The 14,020-nt window shown below is 53.0% G+C and overlaps 1 protein-coding gene across 1 annotated transcript in view; it reads left to right on the top strand.

Moving 5' to 3' along the window:
• The window catches only part of ofcc1 (orofacial cleft 1 candidate 1), a 322,692-nt gene extending 309,103 nt beyond the window's left edge, over positions 1-13,589 (top strand). The window contains exon 17 of the mRNA XM_070880295.1: positions 11,885-13,589. Within this exon, the coding sequence (XP_070736396.1) occupies positions 11,885-11,906 (22 nt within the window). The 3' untranslated portion in view covers positions 11,907-13,589. The remainder of the gene's footprint in view (positions 1-11,884) is intronic.
• Positions 13,590-14,020: the final 431 nt, after the last annotated feature.

Here is a 14,020-nt window from a genome sequence, read left to right as displayed (position 1 = left end):
CTGGTCGGGGAGACTAGAACTAGGGGGCACAGCCTCAAAATACGGGGGAGCCAATTTAAAACCGAGTTGAGAAGGAATTTCTTCTCCCAGAGGGTTGTGAATCTGTAGAATTCTCTGCCCAAGGAAGCAGTTGAGGCTAGCTCATTGAATGTATCTCACAGATAGATAGATTTTTAACCAATAAGGGAATTAAGGGTTATGGGGAGCGGGCAGGTAAGTGGAGCTGAGTCCATGACCAGATCAGCCATGATCTTGTTGAATGGCGGAGCAGGCTCGAGGGGCTAGATGGCCTCCTCCTGTTCCTAATTCTTATGTTCTTATGTTCTTATGTGTCCTTGTAGCGTTTCCTCTGCCCACCTTTGGCTCGTTTGTCATGAAGGAGTTCTGAGTAGAGCACTTGCTTTGGGAGTCTTGTGTCAGGCATGCGAACAATGTGGCCTGCCCAGAGGAGCTGATCAAGTGTGGTCAGTGCTTCAATGCTGGGGATGCTGGCCTGATCGAGGACGCTAACGTTGGTGTGTCTGTCCTCCCAGAGGATTTGTAGGATCTTGCGGGGACATCATTGGTGGTATTTCTCCAGCGACCTGAGGTGTCGACTGTACATGGTCCATGTCCCTGAGCCATACAGGAGGGCAGGTATTACTACAGCCCTATAGACCATGAGCTTGGTGATAGTTTTGAGAGCCTGGTCTTCAAACACTCTCGTCGTCAATGTCTGCTCTTGTTGATAAGAGGCTCCCGAGGTATGGGAAATGGTCCACGTTGTCCAGGGCCATGCCAAGGATCTTGATCATTGGGGGGCAATGCTGTGCGGCGAAGACAGGCTGGTGGAGGACCTTTGTCTTACGGATGTTTAGCGTAAGGTCCATGCTTTCGTACGCCTCAGTAAACACGACGACTATGTCCTGGAGTTCAGCCTCTGTATGTGTGCAGACGCAGGCGTCGTCCGCATACTGTAGCTCGACGACAGAGGTTTGGGTGGTCTTGGACCTGGCCTGGAGACGGCGAAGGCTGAACAGGTTCCCACTGGTTCTGTAGATTTGTTCCACTCCAGCGGGAAGCTTGTTTACTGTGACGTGGAGCATGGCAGCGAGGAAGATTAAGAAGAGGGTTGGGGCGATGACGCAGCCGTGTTTGACCCCGGTCCGGACGTGGATTGGGTCTGTAATGGATCCGTTGGTAAGGATCACAGCCTGCATGTCGTCATGGAGCAAACGAAGGATAGTGATGAACTTTTGGGGGCATCTGAAATGGAGGAGGACGCTCCATAGTCCCTCGCGGTTGACAGTGTAATGCCCCCCTCTTCCCCCCTAGATGACCTCCTCCTCCGACGCCGTCCCAGCTGCTCCACCCGATCTCCCACCCTCAACGACGCCCGGCGAGCTAGGTGAGCATCCGACCAGGCGTTCAGGCCCCCAGCGGCGTCCAGGCGTTCGAACAATCGCCCTAGAGATACAGTGAAAGCAATTAGTATTGATTCATTCAAATGCAAATTAGATAGATTTCTATCAGAAAATAAAATTTTGGGATTCAATTTATGAGTAATTGGAGAGATGGCTTGCGGTAGCTGTAGTGTGCTTGGGAGGAAAAAGGTGACTTTAGAAACATAGAAATATAGAAATCCACAACACAGAAGGAGGCTATTTTGGTCCATCGTGTCCGCGCCGGCTGACAAAGAGCCAAACGGCTCTTGGTCAGCAGCCCTGAAGGTTACATATAAACCTATGAACAATGAACAATGGCGGAAAGGTAAAGAGCATCCGGCCCAACCAGTCCGCCCCTCACAACTGCAATATCCCATGTACCGAAACATTCTACACTCCACCCCAACTGGAGCCATGTGATCTCCTGGATGAGGCAAAAACCAGATAAAAGCCCAGGCCAATTGGGGAAAAAAATCTGGGAAAATTCCTCTCTGACCCATCCAGGCGATCAAAACCAGTCCAGGAAATCACCTTGGCCGTATTCGATTCCCTACAGTACTTACCATCGTATCTGCACCAGCCAACAAGACGTTATCCAGTCTAATCCCACTTGCCAGCTCTAGGTCCGTAACCCTGCAGGTTATGGCATTTCAAGCACCCATCCAAGCATCTTTTAAATATGGTGAGAGTTTCTGCATCCACCACCCTTCCAGGCAGTGCGTTCCAGACCCCCACAACCCTCTGCTTGAAGAAGCCCCCCCTCAAATCCTCTCTGAACCTTCTACCAACCACCTTAAAACTATGCCCTCTCATAATTGACCCCTTCACAAAGGGAAATAGGCCCTTGCTATCCACTATATCCAGGCTCCTCAAAATGTTATACACCTCAATGAGGTCTCCTCTCAAACTCCTCTGTCCCAATGAGAACAAACTCAGCCTATCCAATCTGTCCTCATAACTAAGATTCTCTATTCCAGGCAGTATCCTAGTAAATCTCCTCTGCACCCTCTCTAGTGAAATCACGTCCTTCCTATAATACGGCAACCAGAACTGCACGCAGTACTCCAACTGTGGCTGCAGAGTATTATACAATTTAAGCATAACCTTCCTGCTCTTGTGTTCTATGCCTCGGCCAATAAAGGCAAGCATTCCTTATGCCTTCTTAACCACATTACCCACCTGGCCTGCTACTTTCAGGGGATCTGTGGACCAATGGTGGAGCTTTGGAGGCGTGGCCTATTCAGTTGGAGCTCTGCTGTTGTGAGAGAAGGAACTCCCTGCTTTTGCTCCTGTCTGGAAGGCCTGGAGTGAGCCCTGAGACCAGCCCAGGAAGAGGAGGAGGGGGCTGGCTTACTGCAGTTCAACATCCAGAGGGAGAGGAGGAGAGCTGAAAAATTCAACAACTTTATTTATTTCTACAAAGAGTTGGAGAGAGGGGGAAAAGAGCAACAACCTGTGTGGAAGGAGGGAGATTCTACAACATTCTACCGGTGGGTGTTGGTGCATTCCCCAAAAGACATTGTTTTATTGGTGGGGGGAGAAAAGAAGATTTTCTTCGAGGCCCGGAACATCGTGGGGGGGTGTGTGTGTGGGGGTCTTGCTTACAGCTAGGCCCCACACACCACTGAAGCACCCCTCCCCCATTGACTAGCCTGGGATAGCTGGAGCTACCTGGCTGAAGATTTACTAATCACCCTATTAAACATCGTTGGGAGTGTGCGCCTGAGTGGCTCCAGCTGTCCCAGGTGAAGACATCTTCTCCTCCCACCCGAAGATCATTCCATAAGACTGTGCCTTGCTTTGTTTTCCATCATCTAGGGAGTGCGCCCCAGAAAAACACCCACCCATCGCTGTGAGGGGAGACCTGCCCTCACAACTTCCCTCTTTCCCACCCCCTCTCTTTTAACGTGGTGCACGAGGGGACTGCCTACTGCGTCTCCTGGACATCGGACGGCGTGCGGTGCCATGCCTGTAGGGAGGTGGGGCACGTTCGCAAGAACTGCCCCGCCTCCAAGGCTGCCAAACCACCGAGGGCGGCCAAGGCTGGCGCCGCCGCCACCCCTCCCCCTAGTAGCGTCCGCGTGCCGGGAGCTGTGGGTGCGCGGGCATCGTCGGGGGCCTTTGTTTTCACGGCCTCTGGCGGGGGGGAGGGAGAGCGTCCGATCGCAAAGAAGGCGCGGAGGAAGGCGAAACATCTCGAGGCGGGTCCTCTCATTTCGCCAGAAAGTTTGAACACCACGCTCAGCCCAACCCAGTCATCAGTGAGCGCGGGGTGCCCTGAGCCCGTGCCCGAGCCCTTGACCAATACCGCAGAGGGGCTCGGGTGCGGGCAAGATAAGAAAAAGGGGGGGGCGGAGCGGGAGGCCTCGGCAGACATGGAGGTCTCCCTGCCTCCGCGCACCCCCAGGAACAAAAGGAGGCGCCGCTCCAATGAGGCGGAGGGGGAACAACATCCCTCCTCGGAGGAGTCGGTGCCCGCCGCGTGTCCCGCGTCCCCCACCAGCGCCCCCAAACTGCACCGTAGGCAAGAGGAATCTGTCCCCGGGGAGGGTGGGGCAGTCGAGGCTGCCCAGCCTCTGCCTCCCGGGGATGGCGTGGAGGATCTGCCTGTCGTGGGGGGCGTGGGGCCAGCGGAGGAATACGATGCCGCCGGGTCGAGCGTCCCGGGGACTGAGGCGGGCGGGGCCGAAAAGGCCGAACCTGAGCCCGCCCAGCCAATATCCAACTTCCCCCGGGACTTGCTCGACTCGGCAGAAATACACAGTATTAACAATTTTAATGAATCTGTACACGCTGGGCCGGGGGGTGGCGGCGGGGAGGGGGAAGAACAACAACCCTAGCCCCCTACTTTGGAGCTGGGGTACTTGGAGGACCTGGAACATTACTTTGGCCAGGTCTCTCCGTGTTCCCCGGTTCCTGGGGCGGAGGAGGAACCCCTTCCGCTGTCACTTCCTGACCCAGCACCGCTTTTAAAAGAGCCCAGTGGGGACTCCTCTGCCGACGATCCTGGGGGTGGGATCGGGGCAGAGCCAGGGCTGGATGGAGCGGCCGGGCCGTTTGCCGTACCTCGTGCGGTCGACGGGCCGGCTGCTAGCGGCGACCTCCCGGAGGGGGACGGGGACTCGGTGGAGGACGCGGGTGAAGATCTCGAGTCCATCGCCAGTGAGGCGGTGGATCTCCTCGTGCCCGCCGCTGAGTTCCCCCTCATTCCCGTAGAGGAACTCCGGGACTTTTTGGTCCAGAGTCAGGGTCGCCGCAACCGAACCCATCTGGCCCGGGAAAGATGGTCCGAGCCGGGGCTGCTCATCGCTTCCGTCCGCGTTGCCGCTAAAACCATGGCCGCGGGCGGGCCCTTATCAAAGGCGCAAGGCCTTGAGCTGCGCCGGCTCAAAAAGTTCCTCGCTGGGCTGCTGAAGGAGTGGAGGTCAACAAACGACTCCACTCCACCCCCCACAATAGGTTAGGTAGAGGTTGCACTATGCTTTTGTCATGGAGATAACCATAGCCAGCCTCAACATCAACGGCGGCAGAGAGGCACACCGTAGATTTAACAATTTTTCGCTCCTGCGGGAGGGGAAATATGCGGTGTGCTTCCTGCAAGAAACCCATACCGTTCCGGGAGACGAAGCCACGTGGCTCCTGGAATGGCAAGGAGAGGTCCGCATGAGCCACCTCACCGTCACTTCTTGTGGGTTGGCCATCTTGCTGGCCCCGCATTTTCAGCCGGAGATCTTGGGGGTCAAGGAGCCCGTGCCAGGCCGCTTGCTGCACGTCACGGTTCGCCTGGGGGACGTGCCGCTCCATCTCGTGAACGTGTACGCCCCTCAGCCCGGACCGCAGCAAACGCGCTTCTTCGAAGAAGTGTCTGCTCTTCTTGGCTCCGTCGACGTCGGCGACTGCATTGTCCTCGGGGGGGATTTTAACTGCACTCTCGAGGCGAGGGACCGCTCCGGTGCCCCGCAGAGCATGACGGCGATCGAGAAGTTGAGGGACCTGGTCGGGTCCTTCGACTTGGTGGACGTCTGGCGAAATCTCCACCCCGACTCCAGCGCCTTTACTTGGGTGAGGCCTGGAGTAGGATGGTCCAGAGTCGACCGCCTTTACGTGTCTCGGGCGTACGTTTCCTGCGTCCCGGCGGCCTCCATGCGACCGGTGCCGTGTTCGGACCACCACCTGGTGTGGGCGGTGCTCGCTCCGCTCGAGGACGGGGTCCGCGTACTGGCATTTTAACAACCAGCTGCTGGAGGACGTGCGGTTCCAGGACTCGTTCCGTCGTTTCTGGGCCGACTGGAGAAGGAAGCAGGGGGGATTCCCCTCCTTGAGGCTATGGTGGGACGTGGGCAAGGCTCACGTCCGCGTCTTCTGTCAAGAGTACGCGAGGGGGTCGACCAAGAGGCCGGTGGCCAGGGTCGGGCGCCTAGAAAAAGAGGTGCTCGACCTGGAGTCCCGTCTCGGTCAAGTCGTCGAGGACCCGGCCCTGCGGATGGTGTACGAAGCGAAGAAGGCCGCGCTGAAGGACCTGCAGCTCGTTGGGTCCCGAGGCGTGTTCGTGAGGTCGCGGATCCGGTTCCTGCGGGATCTGGACCGCGGCTCCCCCTTCTTCTACTCGCTGGAAAAAAGACAGAGTGTCCGTAAGCAGCTCTTGACGCTGCTGGCCGACGACGGCTCTCTCGTCTCGGATCCGGAGGGCGTCAACAACAGGGCCCGTGAATATTACGGGGCTCTGTTCTCTCCAGAGCCGTCCAGCGAGAAAGCGCGTAGAGTTTTGTGGGAGGACCTGCCGAAGGTCAGCCCGGAGGGCGCCGAAAATCTGGAAGCTCCGCTAAGCGTGGCGGAGCTGACCGGTGCCCTCGACCGGCTCTCGAGGGGAAAATCCCCGGGGCTGGACGGGCTGACCGTGGAGTTCCACAGGGCGTTCTGGGCCGTCCTGGGGGAAAGTCTGGCGACCGGGGAGATGCCCCTCTCTTGGCGCAGGGCAGTCATCGTCCTGCTGCCTAAGAAGGGCGATCTCCGCCTCCTTAAGAACTGGCGCCCGGTCTCCCTCCTCAGCACGGACTACAAAATCTTCGCCAGGGCGATGTCTGCTCGCCTTGGCGCCATGCTGGACCACATGATCCACCCCGACCAGTCCTACACGGTCCCGGGCCGGACAATCCACGATAACATCCATCTGGTCCGGGACCTCATCCATCATTCCCAGGAGGCTGGTCTGTCGGTCGCCTTCCTATCTCTCGACCAAGAGAAGGCGTTCGACAGGGTGGATCATGACTACCTGTTCGGGACTCTGCACGCTTTCGGGTTCGGGACGCATTTCGTCGCCCGGATCCGAATTTTGTACGCCGCCGTGGAGTGTCTGATAAAGGTTAACGGGTCCTTGACGGCGCCCCTTCGCTTTGGGAGAGGGGTGCGCCAGGGATGCCCCATGTCCGGCCAGTTATATGCCATCTGCGTGGAGCCTTTCCTGCGCCTCCTGCGGACGAGGTTGACGGGACTGGCTCTGCAAGGGCCGGGCGTGGAGGTCGTCCTCTCGGCTTACGCCGATGACGTGCTCCTCGCGGTAGAGGATCCCGCTGACCTGCGGAGGATGCGTGAGTGCCAGGAGATTTACTCGGCCGCATCCTCTTCCAGGATCAACTGGGAGAAATGTTCCGGACTCCTGGTGGGTCAGTGGCGGGTGGACTCCCTGCCGGAGGAGCTCAGGCCTTTTGCCTGGAGCACGACCCATCTCCTCTATCTGGGAGTCTATCTTAGCCCCGACGATGAAGCCTGGCCGGCGAACTGGCAGGAGCTGGAGGCCAAGGTCACCGCTCGCCTAGGGCGCTGGACAGGACTGCTCCGAGTGTTGTCCTACAGTGGTCGAGCGCTAGTCATAAACCAGCTGGTGGCCGCCAAGTTGTGGTACCGGCTGGTCACTTTGACCCCTCCCCCTGCGTTTGTCACCAAGATACAGAAGAAGCTGGTGGACTTCTTCTGGAACAACAGGAAGCACTGGGTCTCTGCCGTGGTCTTGAGTCTCCTGCTTGGGGAGGGCGGTCAGTCGTTGGTGTGCGTCAGCACCCAGCTCGCGACTTTCCGTCTTCAGACCCTGCAGAGATACCTTTACGTCGAGCCCCCTCCTAGGTGGCGTGCTCTGGCGACGTATTTCTTCCGCCAGCAGCACGGCCTCAACTACGACACGCAGCTCCTGTTTGTGAGCTTGGGGGGCGTCAGGACCGCCGTCCATGAGCTGCCTGTCTTTTACAAGGAACTCACCAGGGTCTGGAACAAAGTCTCCACCAAGCGCAGCTCTCCACCGGCTGGAGTGGCGGCTGTCCTGCAGGAGCCGCTGCTCGGGAATCCGTACCTCCACGACCGAGGTTTTAGGTGGCGGTCGGACGAGAGGGCTGTGGCTGGTGAGGTGACCAGGGTCAGGGACCTGCTCGATGGCGGAGGAGCGGGCTGGATGGCGCCAGACACGCTGGCTCGGCGCCTAAATTCCGCCAACGTCCGCCGCGCGGCCGATGCCATCGAGTCGCTAAAAACAGCTCTGGGCCCTGACTCTGTTAGGTGCATCAAGGAGGCTCAAGCACGTGGGGAGATCCTGTCCGAACTGACCCCCAGCCGGACGGAATTCCTCATCGGAGCCAAACCCCGGAACCTCCCTCGGGAGCCGGCGCCTCACAACTTGAGCCGCCTCGAGGAAATCCCCTCCGTGCCTTTCAGTTCCGCGCGGAGGGGTTTCCTGTATGGGCTGCTCCTGCACACTCTCAACTTTGCCATCCTCGCCAGCCGTCCGGACACGCCATGGCGTACCATCCTGCCGTCCAGAGGAGGCGGGGGTCCCCGATGGAGGGCACTCTACGCGGGAGTCCTCCCAGTATTTATCAGGGACTTGGCCTGGAGGGTGGTGCACGGAGCAGTGCCGTGCAATAAATTTTTAAGCCGGTTCACGGGCTCCCAGGCCGCCTGCAATTTCTGCGATCTGGAAGAGTCCGTGTTCCATGTTTTTATTGAATGCACGAGGTTGCAGCCCCTGTTTTATTATTTAAAGGGGCTGCTCCTGAAATTCTGGCTGCACTTCAGTCCCACACTCCTGATCTTTGGGCACCCTGTGCAGAGGGGAGCGGGTAGGTCCGAGGGCCTCCTCGCAGGACTGCTCCTGGGCACGGCCAAGGGTGCCATCAGCCGGTCCAGGCAGCGGGCGGTCGAGGGGGTCGTTCAAACTGACTGCCTGCCTCTCTTCCGCGCGTACATCCGTGCCAGGGTATCCTTGGAGATGGAGCACGCGGTGTCCACCGGTATGCTCGCGGCCTTCAGCGAGAGGTGGGCACCGGAGGGACTGGAGTGCATCATCACACCCGGCAACCAAATTTTAATTTGATTTTATGTTTTAAAGTTTAATTTGTTTTAATTGCCGGTGTTTTTAGTGTCCCCCTCCCCTTTTATAGGGGGCACTTGGAGGAAAAATATATGATTTTAGTGCCCAAAAAAAAAACTTTACAAAAAAACAAAAAAAACCCCAAAAAAAACACCAAAAAAAAGGGCCTTGGAAATGTTGGTGCGCCCCCCAGATCGGGGGGACACGATTTAATGATTCCACGTTTTAATTTTCTCCCAAAAAAGAGTTCTGTGGACAAGCACTCCAAGGTGCCTTTGTTCATCTACACTTTTAAGTGGCCGCCTGCTTAATGTATATACCCTTTCCTTATTCGCCCATCCAAAGTGCATTACCTCACACTTCTCCAAATTCAATTCCATTTGCCACTGCTCTGCCCACCTGACCAGTAGATTGATGTCCTCCTGCAGCCCATGACTTTCCTCTTCATTATCAACTACACAGCCAATTTTAGTGTAATCTGCAAACTTCTTAATCATGCTCCCTATATTCAAATCTAAATCATTGATGTATACCACAAAAAGCAAAGGACCCAGTACTGAGCCTTGTGGAACCTCACGGGAAACATCTTTCCAGTCACTAAAACATCCATCAATCATTACCCTATGCTTCCTACCTCTAAGCTAATTGTGGATCCAACTAGCCACTTTGCCCTGGATCTCATGGCCTTTAACCTTCATGACCAGTCTACCATGTGGGACCTTATCAAAAGCTTTGCTAAAGTCCATATGTACTACATCGTACGCACTATCCTCATCAACCTTCTTGGTTACCTCCTCAAAAAATTCAATCAGGTTGGTCAAACACAATCTTCCCTGAACAAATCCGTGCTGACTGTCCCTAATTAATCCTTGCCTTTCCAAATGCAGATTTATCCTGCCTTTCAGGATTTTTTTCCAATAATTTTCCCACCACTGAGGCTTTGCTGACAGGCCTGTAATTACTCGGCCTATCCCTTTCTCCCTTCCTACGCTGGGAATTCCCATACCCTTCACCTATTAGAGGCTGAGCAGACCTTCAGACGCCAGTACATGGAGATGGTAATTTTCAGGCCCATCATGATAGCCCAGGCTGAGGACTGTGCCATGGACTGGACCCCCAGAGCAGTAGAATTTCTCACAGGGGTTCTCCCAATTATCTTCCATAGCTCAGCAAACAATGCATGGAAACTCTACTTTGATTCGGTATTCACTAAGGAGGACACAAACAACCTTCCTGATATAAAAGGGGTCAGAGGGTCTAGTTAAGAAGGAGGAACTGAGGGAAATCCTTATTAGTCGGGAAATTGTGTTGGGGAAATTGTTGGGATTGAAGGCCGATAAATCCCCTGGGCCTGATGGTCTGCATCCCAGAGTACTTAAGGAGGTGGCCTTGGAAATAGTGGATGCATTGACAGTCATTTTCCAACATTCCATAGACTCTGGTTCAGTTCCTATGGAGTGGAGGGTAGCCAATGTAACCCCACTTTTTTAAAAAATGAGGGAGAGAGAAAACAGGGAATTATAGACCGGTCAGCTTGACATCGGTAGTGGGTAAAATGATGGAATCAATTATTAAGGATGTTATAGCAGCGCATTTGGAAAGAGGTGACATGATAGGTCCAAGTCAGCATGGATTTGTGAAAGGGAAATCATGCTTGACAAATCTTCTGGAATTTTTTGAGGATGTTTCCAGTCGGGTGGATAAGGGAGAACCAGTTGATGTGGTGTATTTGGACTTTCAGAAGGCTTTCGACAAGGTCCCACACAAGAGATTAATGCGCAAAGTTAAAGCACATGGGATTGGGGGTAGTGTGCTGACATGGATTGAGAACTGGTTGACAGACAGGAAGCAAAGAGTAGGAGTAAATGGGTACTTTTCAGAATGGCAGGCAGTGACTAGTGGGGTACCATAAGGTTCTGTGTTGGGGCCCCAGCTGTTTACATTGTACATTAATGATTTAGACGAGGGGATTAAATGTAGTATCTCCAAATTTGCGGATGACACTAAGTTGGGTGGCAGTATGAGCTGCGAGGGGGATGCTATGAGGCTGCAGAGTGACTTGGATAGGTTAGGTGAGTGGGAAAATGCATGGTAGATGAAGTATAATGTGGATAAATGTGAGGTTATCCACTTTGGTTGTAAAAACAGAGAGACAGACTATTATCTGAATGGTGACAGATTAGGAAAAGGGGAGGTGCAACGAGACCTGGGTGTCTTGGTACATCAGTCATTGAAGGTTGGCATGCAGGTACAGCAGGCGATTAAGAAGGCAAATGGCATGTTGGCCTTCATAGCGAGGGGATTTGAGTACAGGGGCAGGGAGGTGTTATTCCAGTTGTTCAGGGCCTTGGTGAGGCCACACCTGGAGTATTGTTTACAGTTTTGGTCTCCTAACTTGAGGAAGGACATTCTTGCTATTGAGGGAGTGCAGCGAAGGTTCACCAGACTGATTCCCGGGATGGCGGGACTGACTTATCAAGAAAGACTGGATCAACTGGGCTTGTATTCACTGGAGTTCAGAAGAATGAGAGGGGATCTCATAGAAACGTTTAAAATTCTGACGGGTTTAGACAGGTTAGATGCAGGAAGAATGTTCCCAATGTTGGGGAAGTCCAGAACCAGGGGTCACAGTCTAAGAATAAGGGATAAGCCATTTAGGAGCGAGATGAGGAGAAACTTCTTCACCCAGAGAGTGGTGAACCTGTGGAATTCTCTACCACAGAAAGTTGTTGAGGTCAATTTACTAAATATATTCAAAAAGGAGTTAGATGTAGTCCTTACTACTCGGGGGATCAAGGAGTATGGCGAGAAAGCAGGAATGGGGTACTGAAGTTGCATGTTCAGCCATGAACTCATTGAATGGTGGTGCAGGCTCAAAGGGCCGAATGGCCTACTCCTGCACCTATTTTCTATGTTTCTATGTTTCTAAAGGCGCTGTTTCAAAGCTGTGGCAAACAATGGCAGAAACCCTGCCGAGTCCATTGTTTTACATAATTTACAGGAAAATGTTAAATATTTTGGTATTTGTTGGAAGAGCTAGTGCCATTCTTTGTATTTTGCCATTTATTTATTCAGAGTTGTGAATGTCTTTTATCTTTTCCAGATACAATGCTGTGATACCTTAAAGCCTGAAGACCTCAAGGAAGAGAATTGAAAATCACTTGTGAACATCTGGATTTATCTTAGGAAACATTTTGTTCACCTTTGTAATTTTCTCTGACTATTATATCAAGCTGTGAGTTATTTGATGTAAACACTTGAATAAGTATGTTCATGCTAATCACAACTAGAACATACATCATGCACATTTCAAGGAAACCAAAGCTCTGGGTAATTTAGAATGAACAGGGTTATGTCAATCTGTTTGCAAACAACTCAGAAGGTAATGTACTGGGAAGCTATTTTTTTACCATTTGGTTTGGAACACTTTATTTAGAATTTTCAAACTTTGAAATAATTTTCGAAGATTGTACATCAATTCAGTTTGTCATGTCCCATGTTCTAATAGGCTCCTGTTTCACTCAGCTGAATACATAAGATGAGATGAGTATCATTACAAATTGAATTACTTAAAGTGAAATTGATTCCACATTGAAGCAGCAAATATGAGCACGGATTTGACCAAACTGCCCATTGGTATTGTGAGCATATGGTCGAGCAGCGCTTATTTGTTAATTTATTTCCATGTGTACTCTGGCAGAGAATTGAAGACCAGCTGGTTGATGGAGATGACTGAGCTGTGGTTCAGTGGGTAGCACTCTTGCCTCTGAGTTAGATGGTTGTGGGTTCAAGCACCACTCCAGAAACTTGAGTCGATGATCCTTTCTGACACTCCAGTGCAGTACTGAGGGAGTGCTGCACTGTCAGAGGTGCCATCTTTCAGATGAGATGTTAAACCGAAGCCCTGTCTATCCTCTCAGGTGGATGTAAAAGATCCCATGACACTTTTTGAAGTTCTCCTTGGTGTCCTGGCCAATATTTATCCCTCAAACCAACATCACTAAAAACAGATTAATTGGTCATCATCTCATTGCTGTTTGTGGGAGCTTACTTGTGCGCAAATTGGCTGCTACGTTTCCTTCATTATAACAGTGACTTCACTTCGAAAGTACGTCATTGGTTGTAAAGCACTTTGGGCTGCCCTGAAGTCACAAAAGGCACTATATAAATGAAAGTTTGTTCGTCATTCCCACATTTGGAGGAAAGGTTGAGTGCGAGGTGTAGAAAAACAGTAAAACACACTAATCTATGGGGTTTGTGCTACTTTCCTCTCAACTTAAAATCAAAAAGACTTACATTTAAAGCGCACCTTTCACGACCACCGGACGTTTCAAAGCGCTTTACCTACAACAAGAAGGACTCAAACCAAAGAGAAAGGAAAAGAAAGAACCAAAGAAAGCAAAGTTAGTTGTTGATGTGTTTAAAGTAACCATTCGACTGACTCCATCCTAGTCTTGGGGGCCGATTTCCAGCACTTCACCGCCCACTGCCACCGACTGCTGCCCACTCCCGCCGACATTCCTTCTGTAGATCCTCCCAGTGCCACTTTCGGGGTGGCCTGGAGTGGGCGGAAAGGAAGAGCCGCCGGGAACTGCCCGCTGACGTCAGCGGACGGCTGAGTGGCGCAACTGACCTCCCGCCTGTCGAGCTCCCAGATTCCTGTGGGCGGGAGTCGGCGGGACTCGGCGGTAGAACGGGGGTGGACCGCTGGCTGGAGGCTGGTCTGTCCCCGACGGTGAGTATGAAGAACCTGAAAAAAAGGTAAGTGAACATTTTAATACTTTTTTTCAACAGCGACTCACCTGCATGGGGTCTCCTGAAGGTCTTCGGACTCTTTTTTTATTTTTTACTGTTGTTTTTTTTTTCAGGTCTTCGATCCTCCGTGGGCCCGACTCCATGCTTGGCGGCACTTGGGCGGCAAGCACCTCTGCCGCCAAGAATGCGACCTCCCGCCCGCTGCCGCCCAGATTGGCAGCGTATGTCTTCCATTTGCCGCCCGCCGCCCTTCGAGGGACCTTCTTCCTGAATATCCTGCCCAAAGTACCGTCTGGTACCTCAGCGACCATTGGCGGCACTTTGGGCGGCACTTGGGCAGGCGGAGGCCTTGCTGAAAATCAGCCCCTTGGTGTGTTCTGTTACAAAGAAGCCCAATAGAAAGTATGGAAATAAGAATAATTACAAGAAAAGTCTGCTCACGTTCTAGGAAAATAAAAATTGGTTCAATCTTGGTTCATTGCTA

Source organism: Pristiophorus japonicus, chromosome 1 (assembly GCF_044704955.1).
Source record: "Pristiophorus japonicus isolate sPriJap1 chromosome 1, sPriJap1.hap1, whole genome shotgun sequence".
NCBI lineage: Eukaryota > Metazoa > Chordata > Chondrichthyes > Pristiophoridae > Pristiophorus > Pristiophorus japonicus.
This window is presented reverse-complemented; position numbering and strand designations above follow the sequence as displayed.